The sequence below is a fragment of the Gadus morhua genome, chromosome 1 (genome assembly GCF_902167405.1).
Source record: "Gadus morhua chromosome 1, gadMor3.0, whole genome shotgun sequence".
Lineage (NCBI taxonomy): Eukaryota > Metazoa > Chordata > Actinopteri > Gadiformes > Gadidae > Gadus > Gadus morhua.
The window spans coordinates 10,074,430-10,092,757 of record NC_044048.1 but is presented as its reverse complement, the minus strand read 5'-3'; the positions used below and the strand labels follow the sequence as shown (position 1 = coordinate 10,092,757).

At 44.0% G+C, this 18,328-nt stretch overlaps 3 protein-coding genes across 5 annotated transcripts; 1 reads left to right on the top strand and 2 right to left on the bottom strand.

Moving 5' to 3' along the window:
* Window positions 1–5,387: 5,387 nt before the first annotated feature.
* LOC115548944 (transmembrane protein 198) lies at window positions 5,388–9,760 on the top strand. The gene is made up of 5 exons (XM_030363902.1): window positions 5,388–5,600; window positions 6,589–6,868; window positions 7,468–8,055; window positions 8,236–8,375; window positions 9,192–9,760. Exons 2-5 carry the CDS (start codon window positions 6,715–6,717, stop codon window positions 9,345–9,347), a joined length of 1,038 nt encoding a protein of 345 aa, XP_030219762.1. The 5' UTR covers window positions 5,388–5,600; window positions 6,589–6,714; the 3' UTR covers window positions 9,348–9,760.
* LOC115548934 (matrix metalloproteinase-19-like) lies at window positions 9,405–13,005 on the bottom strand. 2 transcript variants are annotated; one of them, XM_030363877.1, is made up of 9 exons: window positions 12,745–13,002; window positions 12,305–12,393; window positions 12,069–12,199; window positions 11,726–11,938; window positions 11,236–11,481; window positions 10,993–11,094; window positions 10,708–10,872; window positions 10,395–10,522; window positions 9,405–10,282 (listed from the first exon to the last, which is right to left on the bottom strand). In XM_030363877.1, the coding sequence occupies exons 1-9, from the start codon at window positions 12,838–12,840 to the stop codon at window positions 10,049–10,051; spliced, it is 1,404 nt and encodes a 467-aa protein (XP_030219737.1). In that variant the 5' UTR covers window positions 12,841–13,002; the 3' UTR covers window positions 9,405–10,048. The 2 variants fall into 2 exon arrangements, with proteins under 2 accessions (XP_030219737.1, XP_030219746.1); XM_030363886.1 differs by lacking the exons at window positions 9,405–10,282; window positions 10,395–10,522 and having other exon boundaries at window positions 10,731–10,872; window positions 11,246–11,481; window positions 12,745–13,005.
* A 1,001-nt stretch (window positions 13,006–14,006) lies between these two features.
* pym1 (PYM homolog 1, exon junction complex associated factor) lies at window positions 14,007–17,184 on the bottom strand. Of its 2 annotated transcripts, none has more exons than XM_030351807.1 (3): window positions 16,523–17,184; window positions 15,559–15,629; window positions 14,007–15,384 (listed from the first exon to the last, which is right to left on the bottom strand). In XM_030351807.1, exons 1-3 carry the CDS (start codon window positions 16,538–16,540, stop codon window positions 14,892–14,894), a joined length of 582 nt encoding a protein of 193 aa, XP_030207667.1. In that variant the 5' UTR covers window positions 16,541–17,184; the 3' UTR covers window positions 14,007–14,891. The 2 variants fall into 2 exon arrangements, with proteins under 2 accessions (XP_030207667.1, XP_030207657.1); XM_030351797.1 differs by having other exon boundaries at window positions 15,559–15,652; window positions 16,523–17,167.
* Window positions 17,185–18,328: the final 1,144 nt, after the last annotated feature.

Genomic DNA, 18,328 nt, shown 5'->3' with positions numbered 1-18,328 from the left:
AATCTATCAATAGGAACGTTGTATATGGTAGCTACATTCACTCCCCTCCCACATCAAAGTCTCTCCAACCCTCTCTTCTTTCAAATCTGCCCTCAAAACATACCTTTTCACACTAGCCTTCCCCACCTAACTCCCACCTTATTCTTCATGTTTAACCTCTGTTTTTCTTTTATTCCTAGTCTGTCTTACATAGTTTTGATAGGGCAATAGGTAAAGCGTCTTAGAGTACCATATTAAGCGCTATATAAATTTCATTTATTATTATTATTATTACATCACACCATTCACACAACAAACAGACTTTTCTCCAAATCTACATCTAGTTCTCCTGTCAGAATGACCGTAGGACATATTCCCAGGGATCAGACCCTGCTGCTTCCTACCTGAATACCCTGATACACATCCCTGGCAACAACCACAGTCTCAACAGCTGGCCGCTGTCAAATTAGTACTGTTCAACACTAGATCTCTGTCTACTAAAACCTTTGTGCTCAATTTTTGAATCCCCTTCAATAACCAGGACATCCTACTTCTAACAGCAGCTGGACAGGGGAAACAGGGTCACTTGTAGAGATCTGCCTCATTGGGGTTCACTGGTCTATCCAAGGTCATTAGGTCATAGTGGGGTCTTGCTGCTGTTTTCTAAACCACTAACATAGTCTTCCCGTCACTGGAAATGCCTACTATAGTTTCAAGCTGCCTATGTTTAAGGCTACCTGAGTACACACAGAATGTTGCATCTTTGCTTAGTGCACACCGAAACCAAATAATATTTTTTTAAACCAAAGACATCCTATACAATTACGACAGACTCATTGCTGTGTTGGTGTTTTTAACCTCCATGCCGAAGACCTTTCTGATGCTTCTGCTTTACACTTTCTCAACCTCAATGTGTCTTTCTTGTACAGCAGGTGTCTGGCTCCACACACTTTACTATGGAGGACTCTTTTTGCTAAGTGCATTTTATTCGACACTGTCTTTTATTTTTCCATCCCAACCCCATACATGGAACACCTAATTCAGGAACAGCTCCCCTACCACATTTATGATCTGGTCAACAACTTGAATCACCTTTGTTACGCCACACTAGACACCATCGCCTCTCTTCCTACAAGGGCAGGATCAGCTGCTAAGCCTTCCCCCTGGACTGGTGAGCGCAGCCTCAGGGCAGAGGGAGAATGCAGACAGGCTGAGCGCTGTTGGAAGAAATCCAACCCGCAGTATAAAGACCGTTGGTCTCTTTCAAACTACTTCATCAAGGCTGCAATTTTATTTTTATTTGCCTATTTTAGTCAATAAATCAGTGTGAGGGAGCACCATCCTGTTCTTGTTCAAGACTAGCCAGCCTAGTTAGCTCTGCCCCCCCCCCCCCCTCCCCACAGCTACATGATGTGCCCAGACGACTGTGAGATATTGTTATAATTTTTCCCTGATTATATAAAGACTATCAGACTCTCCCCTGTCCCCCTCTCCTCTGAAGCAGCACTAGACGTCCTGCTCTCCTGTCTCCTCTGATCTCTATCTCCATGGCACCCACATGCATTTATCCTCTGCTCCCCTAGATGGGACCCCTTCATTGTCAAGTCCTGTCCAGCACTGTGACTTTCTGTGCACCATTATGTATGAGTCTCTCTATTAAGTGGCCGTGGCCCTGTCTGCATAGCTCCATTGCACCCAACTCCTCTCCGTCCACAGAGTAACCCATGACATTGTAAACCATGCCGATGCAGGCGGCCATGCCATCCCTCATTGGATATCCTTGGTGTTTAGCTGGCTTATCTGGAAGCACCCTGAATTGGTTCCCCTCTTACCTCTCAAACAGAACGTTTGCGGTAACGGTGAATAACTTTACCTTTTCTCGTGCCCTCTGTCTTTTGGGGTACCGCCAGGTTCAATCCTTGGCCCAATCCTTTTCTCCCTGTACAAGCTACTCCGAGGACACATGATGAGCCATTTTGCTGGCATTTCTTACCATGTCTTCAATGACATCATGAAATACTCTTCTAATCCGTTTCTTCTTCAGAACTGTCTTGTTGCAGTCCAGGACATGCTTTTGCTTTTGCATCTAAACTCCGAAAAAAAATAATTTATTGTTAAGGTCTGAAATCATACTGAGTAGCATTCAGCCTTGCACTGACCTGTCCTTGTTGTCATAATCTTGAAGGGCCCTAAGAAGCTCTTGACCCCTTCGACTCTCTGACAAGGGGCTTCTGTCTGTCCGACGTAACAGACTACGGACAATAGGTGACCGTTTAGCACCTATCTGTGGATCGCCATCCCCCTCCAGCCTGTTCTTCCCCTCTGTTGACGATTTTAAACATCTTCTAAAAACCCACTTGTTCAGACAGGCTTCTTAACAGTACTGGTATCATGTTTTTATTTGCCCTTGTTTTTACTGTTGTCTGTTAAGGTATTTCCTGTCCTTTGAGCGTTGTTTATTATGGTTTTACCCATCATGATTTTTGTTGTTATGCATCCTTTCTGTCAAGCACTCGTAGGAACAGCCTAAAAATATAAACTATATTTTACAGGCTCTGTTGCCATCGGCCTGAGATGTTTTTAATCAAGTCGATATCCATAGTCTCAGCCTGCAGGCCTCGGCTGAGAAACACATAGACCTATCTTTTACAGAAGCTAAACTCCTGATCAATACTCTTGGCTTTCCAATCAAAGGAGTGATAAAGAATCCACCAGTGAGTATGGGATTGATTGCATATGACTGCCAGGGCGTGCTGGGCCACCCAGAGGGTAGTAAAGATGTTGTATACCCCTGCACAGGGAGGGCCGGGGGTTACATCAAGCTAACACCACCAAACCACTTGTTTCGTCTTTATGGAGAGAGACCTTCTGGTCAAGTCCATCACATACATCTTTACTCTGAGTTAATGACTTGAGATAAATGCTAGAGGGAGCGAGTATTGTCCCTTATACTGAGGCTTCAGATCCGTGTCATTTGGGTCCAGCCAGTAAGTCTAAATTCCTTGCATTTCTTCCCTTGAGCTGAGACAACATGATATCTTTTTTCAGTTGGGTTTCAGTTGTAATAAAGATATTAGTTGTCTGTTTGAGTTTTACTCTTGTAATGTTGGTCACTTTATAGTGTAACTATTATTTTAGAACTAGAACTGCAAGCAGTTATGCAGGGGTCCAAGAAATGTGCATTTCGCCGGCACAACGCGAAGCATGTGTTCAAAACAAATGGGCACGGCGTGTGCCAAAAGATGCAGCTGACTCCAGTGAATCTGTGGATATAAAGGTTTTGACTGTGGGAGATTCGGTGTGGGAGTTATAGCCCAAAGCGCGTTTTCAGAACATTCCATTGGCAATTAAGAGACATACAATGTCGTAGTTTTTTGGCGCTGCCTTGTGGCAAAATTTTCCGAAGACAATTTTCCTTTTCCAAATATCTCCCGCCCACATTAATAATTCTTGGCCATATTTTCTATATAGACTCGGGATTGCCCCTTGATGGTTTCCCTCGAGTTTGAAGAACATTCCTTAGGCCAATTAGAAGATATACAATTTCCTCGTTTATTGCGCCCCCTTATGGCGAAATATTTGGAAAAATTTGGACTTGATCCGACGTCTAATTTTGGTATTTTTTGAATTTTTGCGTTTCGACGTAAAACGTAGCTAATAAACAAGTATTCAAAACGCTACCGTTTCGTCGTCGAAGGTCGGATCAAAAAAGTGTTCAAGGATTTATTTTTGTGTGCGTCTGAAGATGTCGTGTGCAAAGTTTTGGGTAAATTGGTCAAGAAATGTGGGAGGAGTTGGGAAAAGGCAGTTTTGCGGTTTTCGTGATTTTGTGAAAAAAAATTATAGACGCAAATGGGCGTGGCCTATGCCAAAAGATGCAGCAGACTCCAGTGCATATGTGGGTACAAGTTTTTGACTGTGGGAGGTTCGGTGTGGGAGTTATAGCCCCAAACGCGTCTTTCCTTGGTATAGCGCCACCTAGTGGCCGGCGTGTCTGGATTTTGTCGTCTGCCTAGAACTTAGGCCCCGTTCACACGAAGCCGATTTCATGGCGAAACCGCAAAGGTCTTGTACGGTTCGGCCTTCCGTACACACGAAGCCGGCAAATCCGCTGACCGAAACCGCAAACTTCTGAAACCACCCTCGGAGGTGGTTTCAAATCTACCCGGTTTCGTTTTGGATTCGTGTGTACGCCTGAAACCGACTGAAACCGCAAACAATGACGTCATCGCCCCACCCCTCGACCTCCTAGCCAATGGCTCTTAAGCCCGCGGAGTCTCAGAAATCACATGCGAGCATGCGCATAAGGGCAGCCTTTATGCGCATGCTCGCCTCTTCTTATTATTTCATTTCTTCTGGATTTCTGTACCAGAAGAGGCGCCCCTTATGGGCCTGGAATGTGTACTACAGCGTTTCTACAGATCTACCCGGTTTCGCTTGGCTTCGTCTTTACGGAGATACTTCGAAACCGGATAGATCGAAACCGTAACGGTTTCGCCCGTTTCGGCTTCGTGTGAACGGGGCCTCAGGGACCTGGATCTAGTCAGGCAATTGGCGTGTCGGCACCATTTACGGTTTGGGCTGTGGGCCCACTTCTAGGGGGGAATAATAATAATAATAAGAAGAAGAAAAATCCTTACAAAAACAATAGGGATCCAACCTGTTGGCTTGGACCCCTAAAAAATCAAATAAAAGCAAAATACTTAAACATTTAAAGGTTGACGGACGGTCCAGAGTGACCCTCGTGATGGGGCCGTGGTCTGCAGGACTATGCGGTGACGAGTCACTGGCAGAAACACAGACTGCAAGCTGTTCCTCTTTATTGTGACTCTCAGCGAAGCACCTTAATTCTGCATGACAGCTCAAATTCCCTCGTCATTCCAACGTTATTATTGCAGTTCAGTTTCCCCATGTGGCCATTAACTACTGTCATTATTAATCTGGTATTTCACCCTGACATTTGTTGCCGTGTTTGTGCGACCATTTACTGATGTGAGTCTGGTGAGCTCCCCTGGGACCGCTGGGCGACATTCAGGGTTGGACACGGGGAACGCTAGTTTACATTTTTTATTGTGCTTATGGAAACTTTAGTCATACAGTATACCTATGATGTTCTTTGTAAAACGGAAAAGACTCGTAGCATCCCACGCATTACTGTAGGCGGCAGCATTCAGAAATATGGGGATATATTGACACCTAGTGGTGGCTAAAGGTAGGTATTACAGCCAACGGTGTAAACATGCCTTAAATAACTCGCTTTTTCCCAGCATAAACCCCCACTGTACTAAATAGGTTAACAGGCATACATAAAATAAAATAAAAGTAGAATTTTGAATGAACAAAGATTATGAGGTGCATCAAGCGTTTATTTGAGAGTGGCGATAGTGTGAACTGACCTTGGACTTGGCACTAGGCTCGGGCTGTCACTGTCCAGCACGCTGGGGCAGATGGTCGCTCCCTCGATCAGCGCGTCAGCTGTTCACTGGAGCACACAGGCGGACTTTAGCGCGGCGCACAAAGAGCCCTCGCATAAACACAGGAGAAAACTTTTCAAAACCTGCGCTTGTTTTACTGGATTATTAGTTAAAAGGGCTAATCGTAAAGCGAATGTCTAATTCAAGGTAGGTGAATATAATAACATTTTATATTTAAATGTGTACATGGATGGAGTATGCATAGCCTACAGATATCTGCCCTCACGAACTTTTGAGTGGTGCAATCACGTGTAAATTATGAGTCCTGTTACGTTTAAAAATTCTAAAAGATGAACGTGCCTTTACAAACATTCTTACAGGACGGTATTTCCTGAGTTTAACATGCATAGGTTTACTATTTAAAAACAAGTGGTACGTTTAGCAATACGTTAACCAAGTCTTACAAGTCTACTAAAGCTCCTCGTAATTCCATTTGCTGACCATGAGATCCGTGGAAGATAATCGGGTCAACACTTGGCAGGTTATGACAACAAGGCTATGCACACTACTTTGCTTTCTCTTGATCAAAGATTTTTGTTGACTTCATGCAGACGTTAGGACCGATTTATCAAAGGGACGTAGCATTTCTATATGCATATATGTTACACTTCCCCACACACTATGTGAAGGATGTGTGAACATTGTGTGGTGTTTTGGAGGGTGTTTCTGTTCTTCATTGTTCAGAATGAGAACAAAACGACAACAAAAACACCTGCACAAAACAATTACAAGCCATGACACCAAGCCAGTGAGCCATTTCCATGTCTGTATCCGCTCATTTCACAAAGGAACCAGGAGAGAGAGAAACACACACACACACACACACACACACACACACACACACACACACACACACACCTCAGAGGCCATCTTCCACTTCCTGTTCTGGTTCCTAGAGAAAGAATAGGAAACAGGAAACTCAAGGAAGCAGTCTCACGCTTCAGGACTGGGAGGTTGTGAAAGGGATCTCATTATAGGATCAAGGGCTGAGGAATCTAATCTTTCCCAAAATTATATTTTAAACAAGTGACGTTGAACAATTGGAACTTGGGGCTGTGTGCCGATCACATGATCTGATAAGGAGTCAGCTGTGGATCCCAGGGGGCCCAACACTGCCCTCCTTTTTGTTTTTCAGGTGCAAGACCAGAAGTTATTCCTCTGTTCCTGGATGCCAAGTACACTTCAATGACTAGAGAACATCAGCCGGCTGTACGGTCCAACCAAACAGCAGGTCTAGTAGAAAAACCCAAGTGGCCTGAATATGGCCGACCCGTCCCTCTACGTGACTGATACACCTGGCCCCGCCTCAACCCTGGGAGACACGTGTGTGTGGGAGATTAGGCAGGAGTATGACGTCATTCCCACGCTGGTCTGCTCCATATGTCTGTCAGTGGGTCTGGTCTACTGTTTCTTTGGTAAGAGTTCTCGGTCCATTATAGAGAAATAAAGTCATGCATTTGGATCCTGCGCCTGCCAACATTTCAGCAACATCCTATTTTCCTTGAGTCTCATTCCCAGGGGTGTATTTCAATACCGTACTAAGGGCTTATTGGATTAGAGAGGCCATGGCCAGGTGCCTGGGAGCTGCCAGGGGTTAAGGCTGGATATAAACCCTGCAGGGAGTGATACTGTCTACCCCCCACGAGCTGGCTTTGTTTACGCCTAGTGCTGCACTGACATTTTACCTGCTGATGATAGAGCCGTGAACCCCCGGCACACAATGCTGAGTTCTGTGCAGCCCACTGAACGACACAAATACCTTGATGCCGATAGTGAATGAAGGAATAGAAGGTGTGAAGTAGGTTACAACAGGGTCTGTTTACATCTGAAGGTAAAGTTGGGGATTACTGACTCGGCGGACACGTGTATAGGAATCATTGTTAGAAGCAAACAGTGCAACGACGCAACAATATGCAACAATGGCCGCTTACTGTGTTCCGCCATTCAGCAAGCCCAATAAACCCAGACCCAAGAGGGACCTCGTCCCAGTGCAGCTGACCCTCTCTGTCCCCAGGATATCGCTGCTTCAAGATGGTGATGTTCCTGTCCGGGTTCATGCTGGGCTCGGCCGTGGTGTGCCTCCTGTCGCTGGTCCAGAAGGACTCCGTGCCGGACACGGAGCTGGGCCTGGGGACCAAGGCGGGCATCAGCCTGGGTGTGGGCGTGCTGTGTGGCCTGCTCACCATGCTGGTGTCCACCCTGGGGCTCTTCCTCACCGGCCTGCAGCTGGGGGGGGTACTCTCCGGCGCCGCCCTGCTGGCCGTCGCACAGTTCCACCCCACCCTGTCCCCCTGGTGGGCGCCCCTCGGCGCCCTGCTGGCCACCAGCGTGCTCTGCGCCCTGCTCACGCTGCGCTGGCAGAAGCCCCTCACCGTGGGGTCCACGGCCGTGGTGGGGGCGTCCGCCGTGGCGCTGAGCGTGGACTACCTGGTGGAGGCCTTCCCGCTGGCGGTGCACCTGGGCGACGCCGTGTCGGGGGTGGCCCCGTACCCGCTGTGCTGGATCAGCGGGGCCCTCATGGGGATCGCCCCCGCTCTGAGTCTGGCGGGAGTGCTGGTGCAGTGGAGGGTCACGGCTGTTGGGGTGTCCCACAGCGAGTGGGGTGAGGACCTGCTCTATGGACTCAAATAGGGGATAAAATCAATCAGAGCGCAATTATATAAATAGGAAAATAATTGCAGACTCAATCCTGCGGTTACCGCTCTTTTCACTCTGAATATGATTGATCTGGTGGTGATTGAAAAGCCCATTTTCATTATTGGTGCTCTCTCAACTCCCCCAGCTGAGTTTAGGAAGCAGCAGGCCAAGGCCGAGGCCCCGACCAGCACGCTGCAGTACAGGCGGAGCCACAGGAGGGCCCCCTCTCAGCGCCGCCGCGGGCCGCCGCCCCTGAGGCGCTACGCCGGGGACGTGCTGGCGCCGGTCAGTGAGCGCAACGCCGTACAGCAGACACACAGCCTGGATATGAGGCGCCATGAGGCTATATGGTCATATACATCAGGCTATATGGTCATATACATCAGGCTATATGGTGTTATATGATTCTATATGGTCATATACATCAGGCTATATGGTGATATATGAGGCTATATGGTCACATACATCAGGCTATATGATGATATATGAAGCTATATGGTCATATATCAGGCTATATGATGATATTGATTCTATATGATGCTATATTATGCGATGTGATGCTATATTTTGCTATGTGATGCTATATTAAGCTATATTATGCTATGTGATGCTATATGATGCTATATTATGCTATGTGATGCTATATTATGCTATGTGATGCTATATTATGATATGTGATGCTATATGACGCTATATTATGCCATGTGAGTCACATGGCATAATATAGCATCATATAGCATCACATAGGATAATATAGCCTCATATAGCATCACATAATGTGATGGTATATGATGCTATATTATGCTATGTGATGCTATATGATGTTATGTGATGCTATATGATGCTATATAATGCTATGTGATGCTATATGATGCTATGTGATTCTATATGATGCTATATAATGCTATGTGATGCTATATGATGCTATTGATACTACAACTAAGTACAACAACTGAGTGCACAGAATGCACAACCCCCAAAAGACCAACACACAGGTTCATTTTTCGGGGTGTCGTGCGTTCCGTGCACTCAGGTGTTGTTGAGGATGTTCTGAAGTTAGCCATCAGTCCCTGACTGCGGCGGGTGTGTTCTGTCCTCCAGAGCTACATCAGGAGTCTGCAGGAGCGCCAGATGGGCACGGGGTCCTCCAGCAGCAGCAGCACCGTCAGCACCGTCACGTGCACCGTGATTGACTTGGACTTTGAGACGGGCTCCATGGCACCGCTGACCGCCTCCTCGCCGGGGTTCAGGCTTTAGAGAGGACTTCAAACAGTACAGCCCCCCCCCTGCACACGGTCTGATTCAAACCCCTGGTTCCTTCAAATCTTTATTTCCATGGCTTTCAATTCATTTTTTTTTACATTTTATTTATTTCAGAATCAGCAGAATGACACACATAACAGCTAAACTAAGTGTAATTTTAATACTTATTTTTACTTGCACAATGCTGGTAATATTTCAGTGTTTCGCAGTACATGATGTCATGATTTTTTACATTTTAAATGCTAGTATGAAAGTATTGAGCTATTCAAGACAGAACATCATGGGAAATGTGTAACATGATGGGATGAATTACTGAGAATTAAAAGTTACATACAGCTTCATACTCAGCACTTATCCTTTGAGAAAAATTAAATAATTGTTTTGTGAATGTGCTACAATGATAACATCCAATAGCTAGTCCTGTTTTATGTTGGTCAATCAGTCCTGGCCTTTTTAATATATATTGGAAATCGCTTGGACATTTTGTTTAAGAGACAGCATATAACACTTTGAAACCATTGCTCTTTATTATAATAATAATAATAAGAAGAAAATGATTTGAATTCCCCTGAGTGTTTTATGTATGTCTTGTATATTCAGACTTGACAGTCAGTCTTGACAATAAACAAAACAAAATCCTCTTCTGTAAACAAGGTGCATTAAGTATCTTTGAATCATTGTTGCCCTCTAGCGGTTCAGTCATCACAGTGCATCCATTTTGCTGCTGTGTTTAGCGGGTAGCCCTTCTCCACTGTTTGTTTGTTAACACGCCAATACTGGGTTCCCTTGAACACATAAATGTGTCCGTTAGTCCCCGTAGATACAGCACTTGGATTGCTAGGAAACCCTCTGTAAAGCTTTTGGATAGCTTTTGGATACGACTTGAAGTCTGTAACTCCAATTTCATCCCACTGCCAATACTGTGAGCCCTGAAACAAGTCAATTCATGTTAATGCTAGTGTGCTGGCTGTCTATACACAACACAAAGAGTAAGAATTTACAACACAATTGATGAGATTCAAAGATGTTCCTGGTACCTACTTTGATGAATATAATTCTTTTCGGGTTTCTTTGATAAAAGGCGGAATCAATGTCAGCTGGAATTTGTGCCATATTTTTGGGAAAGCCACGGTCAAGTTTAAATGTTGTATATCTCCACAATTGTTTCCCTGTGAAGGGAAAATTATGATACAAATTGTTTAATTAGAATGCACAGCAGTATACAAAAATGCAGACAGGTGGTCCAAACACCTTTGATGGACAGCATAGCATCAACAGCTGGAGAAATCATTCCAGCTGACTGCACTCGGCCCACATAACCTGTAACCTAGCTGTTCAATGGATCCTGAATCACCTTTCACAAAGTAGGATTTTCCGGTCCTCTGGGAGTAGACTGCGGCGTTCAAGGATCCCGGAAGTTCTTTCCAAAGGGCAGAGATCAGGGTAGGCGTGCTGTATGTAGATCCCGACATTGTCCACACATGCTGACCACTGAAGGCATATGTCTTATGTTGCGGACCTAGAAATAAACACAAAAAAACTCCATGGAAACAGAAAGTAATAACTAATGAACAGGAAAAGGAAGGTTGCCCTGATGGCACTCTTATCATATCTTTCCACAGTGTCCAGGTCTACACACCCAACATGATTGCGTCTATTGTCGCTTTGCAAGGATGTGGGGCCTTTCCAGCTGGCACCGACAGGCCTGGACTCCTCGATGGCACACGTTTCCCTGGCTTCCCTGAGAAGGGACATAAAAGTGGGACAGATGGCAGAAGCACTCCAAAGAAAAGTCAGAAACCTCACATACCACGATGTATTCATAACACATGCTGAAGGGATTCGTACTGCCTCAGGAGGAACACGCATCGGCTGAGATTACCATACAACACCTGGATGCCCTGTATGTCGTCTGCATGCAGCTTGAAGTGGGACTGGTAGCCGCTGTACACGGGCCCCATCAGCGCGTGGGGGAGTTGAGAGTGGCCCAGGCCCAGAACGTGGCCGATCTCGTGGGCCGCTATGATCCTCAGGTTGGAGCCATAGCGCTTCCCCTCGGTCCAAAGCTCATCCCCATCAAAGTGCACGATGCCTGACTGTGGGGCTTCTGCATGGGCCAGCACATGCCCTAGCAACACAGCAAGCCGTCAGACATCAGAGCAGGGGTCAGAGCGGCCTTCTTTATGCGTATGAGTGTGTGTGTGTGTGTGTGTGTGTGTGTGTGTGTGTGTGTGTGTGTGTGTGTGTGTGTGTGTGTGTGTGAGTGTGTATGTGCGTGTGTCTCCAAATTGTCGAATCAATGTGTAGAGGTATAAGGCATAGTAGGCATTTAAAACATATTTCATTTTGAGTTTTTAACAGTATTTTCTTACCTCTGCCGTCAAATGGCACTGGGCATGTTTTGTCTTTGCGGTGAAACGAGAGGTTGATGTCGGCCCTCCCTTGCCGGACCTCCCTGAACGTTAGGGGTGACACGTCACTCCAATACCTGAATGCATGTTGGATGGCCAGCCGGGTCTTTGCTGATCCCAGGTCAGGTGTGTAGTTATTGATACGGTAGGTCAGCGACGATTTGCGCCATTTACCTATGAAACAATGAATTAGAGGCACATTATTTTGGTAGCGTTTAATTTGATGAATCTGCATACGTAAAATGAATAGTCAATAAGAGTCCACAATCAGCAGTCTGTTGTGAGCAGAGCGTGTGTTATGCACCAATCACTCGATATGCCAGGGAGTTGTTGGTGAAAGGGTCTGCTTGACCACAGCGAGGTTTGCCCATCACTGCCAGCGTTGCAGCGTTTAGTTCTCCAGATGAGCTCAGGCCATTTACCCTTTGAAAGATTCTGAATAAAAGAAAAATACAACAACATAAACAAAGCCATGGTTAAACCGTCCATTGATAACAGTTGGATAATCTGTGTAGTGAAAGAGGGATCAGAACCAGTCACCTGAGGGCTTCTTCTACCTCCTCAGGAGCATATTGCTGATCCCCATTATGCAGTGGAATGTGTAAATACCCGTAGTGCCCTAAATAATCCTAGGAAAACATTGTTCGTCACAAAGCCACTGAATACATGAGCCATATACATACTTATTTTACTTAGGACTATATATGACGTATACTATTTTTTTATTTAGCTTTCAGGGTATAATTCTGCGTTACCATCATTTTTTATTTAGCTGTAAAACAATTCTAGTTTGCAGCTTATGTTAACATTTGTTTTCATTGTGCATTTAAAAAATGTTGAAGTAAGCTTGTCAAAATAACCAATTAATGCAACAAAAGAAAAAGGAGCAGTTGGGAATGCCATGAACATTTTTCCAACACATGTTGTAGTGAAGACACAGAAACAGTAGAGAATGGTTGGTAAAAAGATGTCTTCCTTACCAGTGCTTTCACAAATTCATCTCTGGTGACCGCAATGGACGATGTTGCTGTCAGTAAGACAATAAGTAACATATATTCCATTCCAGGATCTGACATTATATACGTCTTAAGAAAGGTAATTATGCGGCCCAATTAAACCAATAATATTGGATTTTGCAAACAATATGTATGATTCCTTCTTAATGGTGTACCGTCTTCAACAAGTTGTTCAGTTTGAATGTTCGTTAGTGCCTTTATACAGCCTGAACCATAAGGCTCCACAAGGAATGTGCTGGGCGGAAAAGCAAAAGCCAAAACATATTTCACACTTTGACAGCAGGGTTTGCTACATAACAATTAGTAGTCTAGGGTAATTTTAGAATATCTTTCACATTCATTTACTAGTCATCTCCAAAGAAAAAACAAAATCATTAAATGTTTTCAAAGAATACAAATGTTTTATTGATGTCTGGTGTTTGTGATATGTCCATTGGTTTATAGGCCTACATCTAAACCGCTTCCCCACTCCTCTACAGGCAGTCTTTGAAACTACAATGACCTACACATTTAAATGTGTACTGTAGGATCATTGCAGTTTTTCAATAAATAGTCTTGTTATTGTACATCTAAAAGTGAATGCTTGTTTTGTTTTTTGAACATCCCCCTGAACAAAACAACTGACAACATTCCACTCCATGACAGTTACTGTGATTGAAACCAGAGGCGGGGCAGTGTCACAATAATGTAACCACCAGTAGAGTGTTAGGTTGGAAAACTGCTATTTGGCCTATCCTAGTTCATAATACTGTCATATGAGGAAACAGTAGGCGACTTGGCTAACATACGATTTCAGAAGGACAGCATGAGCCAATTAAATGAAGCCCATGGATATCTTTTTAAATGAATTTCCAAAAACTATGAATCCGTATTATGAAAATGCTGAATTTTGTGTGTCACATGTAAACGCAGCGATCGTAACATCAACCCTGGACATATATAACATTTCCTAGGTCGCAAACTAAAAAAAATCACTAATGACTACTAGCTCATTAGTGTTGAAATAATACACGTTATCTTGTATTCGGTTGATATTTTCTTGGCTGGCTCTTTCTGCTCTCAATGTGTCCTTTGAACCTTGCATTTTCAACTCAATATCTCTTTACCAAAGGGTGTTGCCTGAATGCTTCATGCAACAACTGACATAACAATGCAGAGAAAATAATAAGCCAATAGACTTGCACACATTTGTGATGTCTCGTGTTCATTCTTAATAAAGATGCTGGTTGGTCAGTAATCTTTGCCTTTATTATAATACTCAGAAATAATGGTCATAAAAATGTAAAAATAAAACATTGTTTAGAATGTACAACGTTCAAAATAGACCGGATCCACTGGACTTTGAAAATGAACGTATTGAGCACGTTGTAAAAACACCCACAAACAGCTTCTTCGTCACATTAAGTGTTGCAATGACCAAACTCAAGGTAAACATTGTGTCCGAACTGAACACACTTTTCTGGTCAGTCATTGATCACCGTTGAAAAGACAGCCATTGCACCAAGTATAGCTTGTTTATAAAACATTTTGCCACACATAATACAAAATGAAAATCAACAGCCAGCTTGCCTAAGAACTGAAGCAACACTTTGAGGTCCCAATCCATAAAAGACTTCTATGACGTCAACGTAATGTCATTTATTTAGAAAATCGTAACTTCTCAGTGGGGTACAATTTTAATAAATGCACCGACTACTACCAACACCTCATCATTAGTCTTTTCTTCTGTAACTGTGATTGACATGGGTGTGTTGAGGCAATATCATGATCAATAAATGGCACATAAAACCACTCCATGCACAATGAACCGTACATTGTACAGGACCTTTTAAAAGTTCAATATTAAATGAAACACCTAGCGAAAAAAGTTCTTTTCAGGTTACATTTAAACATCAGATAATTACTATAATTATAAGTGCTGAGGATTTACACGTTCGTGGTCCTTCAATACGTCAGGTTGAGAGGCTTTGGTAGTGTGCTTACTTCCCAAGCTACAGTTTATGTTGACTAGCAAAAAAAAAAAAAAAAAAACTATTTTCAATGGAGGTCAAAGTTTACACAGTTTGTACTTTCAATTGTCCGTCCCTCTGCCCTGCACCGCTGGCCCCGCTTCAAGAGTCCTCCTCCTCCTCCAGCTGCTCCAGCTCCTCCTGCAGGGCCCGGGCCCTCCCCACCTTTTCCAGCTGATCCTTCGACGGCTCACTGATTTCCCCTGAGTCCATTTTCTGCTGCAGCTCTTCGATCTGCCGCAGCTTCTTCCTCAGGTTTTTGATCTTTTTGACCTTCTCGCTGGCGGCCGAGGGTTCGTCCGCGGCCGGGCCGGTGCCGACCGCTCCCTTGGCGGGGAGCTCCGAGAGGGAGGCGCCCTCCACGGCGCTCCTGGCCGACTCAAGCTCCGCGTCGTCCTCGTCCGCCGGCTGCTGCTGCTTGCGCTTCTCCTTGCGCTTCATGTTGCGCTTGGCCGTCTTGGAGAGGCCGGTGGGCTCGCTGGCCGCACACCCGGGGACCGCCTGCTGCCTGTTGGATGGCGCCGCGTCCGCCGGGCTCATGCCGGGCGGGAGGTCGGGCTTACTCTTGAAGAACTTCACAAACTTGTTCTCATAGCTGAAACCGAAAGAAAGGAAGTGAGTGAGCAAGGAAAACATGTTTTCCATCTGTAAGGTGCCATTATGCATTGTTGTCAATTTGCCTTATTAATAAAATGTAAAACAGGATAATTAAAAGGGTGTTTTCCAAAAGTTTGTGATTGGTTACAGTGTAATGTGAACACAAGCTTACACAGGGACTTCTTCCTGGGGAGTGTAACCGTCCCTTACTCTCCTGGGCTTCCTCCATGTTCCGTCTGGACGCTGTGTGGAAGCAATAAATTTCCCTGCAATGTAAAATGTGTAATATATTTCATCAATTTTTTCTGGAGGTATTAAAATGCAACAGAGATATATATATATAACATAACATATATATGAGGATTGATCAAATGAGACATAACACTAGCATACATGAGCAGTAGAATAACACATTTTGCCATAGATTTGATATCTATGGCAAACCACTTACTTTTAGCACTTATTACTAAGTTTTAACAATCCAAGGTAGGCCTACATTATATTTAAATGAGCCAAAGTAAAAAACGAAAATCAATATAACTTGTTAAGACGTACTAAATATAGTGCATGCATCCGTGTACAGTTCATACATTTTTAGTTTTGGGTTATTTTGAAAATGTTAACTTTTGTTTAAAAATGGATTGGACATATTCCGTTCTGATTTGCTGCACACAACCAGTGTGCATTCATTCCCCAATAATACTCCATAACAACAGCCCCAACAATAAGGTGAATTGCCTAAACAACATCAATAAGTCAAATCGTGGCTGCAGAACAGTGCAGATTACCAGGTCACAGTAAGCCTAGCAATTAGCCTTAGCAAACGAGGGAACGCAACCTTAACACAGCGGTAAATCAAGCATACACAAAAAAAAGCACATTTAAGGGAACCCTAAATAAAGCAAATAATTAAACAATGTATTCAAAGAAATAGCAGATTCTGCTAACAGTTGGAGAAAGTTAAAGATGCGTGCTAACCAAGCTAGCCACTGTTAGCCACCAGGTCTACCCACTTAACGCCAGCTCCGGCCCGGCCGGGCCGTCGGGCTCTCTGCGCAAATGCCCCCCAGGTAAACGGATTCCTGGAGATGTACCGGTACTCAGAAAATAAAGTGATTTATCCAAAAGATTCTTACCAGAATCATCCACTTCATAGGGGATTGCCGTCTTGGTTTTCGGGTGGCTCATGGTGGATGCGTTTGGTGTGACTGTGCCTCTAGCTCCACTAGCTCTATAGAGTCGAAAGCGGGCACACACCTTCAGGTCGGGGACGACCCGGCAGCGAAGCAGAGTTGTGATACAGATTACAGCGATACATCACTATTTTGAAAGCATAACTGTTGTCATCGGATGGTTTTGTATCCTACCAGGGTTTAATTACACATCGTTGTCGTTTACAAAGTGTATTATGGTTTGACGAGGTTAGGACGCCCCTCGGCTCAACACTTTATTTAGCTTATCTATGGCATCCAAAATAGTGGCCGAAGTTTAGGCTCATCCTCAAATAATCTTCTCTACTTTTTTTGCTTTGTAGTTCCCCGAAAATAGACAAATAGTCTATCTCTAAACTGGGGGTGACGTTAAAGAGCCGCTTATTGTCGAGGAGCTGCTCCTCGAAGATCCGACCGTAAAATCAAATATTTTGCCAACGGCAACTAGGTGTGAGTCGACCCTGATCGTGCTTTTGAACGGAAGAATCGTGGTTGGACTCGATCCGCAGAAGTAAAAGAGAATCTTGACTAACTAAGAGAAGTCAGCGCTTCACCTCAATTAACCACTAGGTAGCCTACGGGGGGAGCGTGTTTTCTGGTGTGATTGTGACAGTTGAAGTGTCACCACTTGGACTGATCGATATGACGGTTACCAAGTACGTTGACCCAGCTGACTGACAACTTCACTATGGATACCAACAGTGTTGCCAGACTGGCTGCATGATCCAGTGTTGTCAATTTGGGCGGGACATCGAGCCTAATCTGGCAACACTGGACACCACAGTGGCAAAACATAGACTATTTCTCAGGATGTGACGCAGGGAGTTGGAGTTGCCAGATTAACATACTTGGATCAGTTGAATATGATCAGTCTCTAGAACTAGATCTAGAACAGACTATATCCTTCTCTAGAACCAGATCAGATCAGAGTTTCAGTTCTAGGACGAAGAGTCATTGTTTCTAGCTTTGAGGGAAATCGGCATGATTTGTGTGAGGAATGTCGTTCTTAGATATCGGTCTTCTTTTATCAACTTCATTATCAACATGCTCCAATTTCATTTCAGATTTGTTGGTCTGGAATATCACATTATTGTCGAGACGTATAGCCTACATACCAAACTGATATATCTATCTAATTTAAGAGTATTTAAATGAGAAATGCATGTCATACTACAACTTATTCAATAAACTGCTTGCAATGGATTAATATACTGTAACATTAGGCTTACAAAGATGCATAATTTAACCAATATAAGCATAAGACAGTTCAAAAACAAATATAAAGACATCATCTTCACAAAGTACCGAAATTTAGAAAAGCAATTTTTTAAATTGGTTTCATCAGACATTTGGGCTCAAAAATAGGTACATCATATATAAATAATTATTTCATTCCAACACATCATCCAATTGGAATTTTCCCTTCTATGAATAACGAAGGTGCTCATCGCACCTCATCATTATAACTTTGATGATCATTGAATAAATGCCCAAACCATTCATTTCCCCTCTAATATGTTATTCTAATGTACAATTTGGAAAGTCTCAGAAATTACACATTAAACAGCCATATTTATTATAAACAGCTTTATTGACAACCTTGAAAGGACGCAAGAAGAGTGATCAATCAATACAGCAGTGTGTTGGGAGGAGGGTATGCCAAGTGGATAGGAGGGGGATAACGGCAGGAATGAGGTTTGCAGGCAGGACCGCTGCTAAAGGATGAGCATC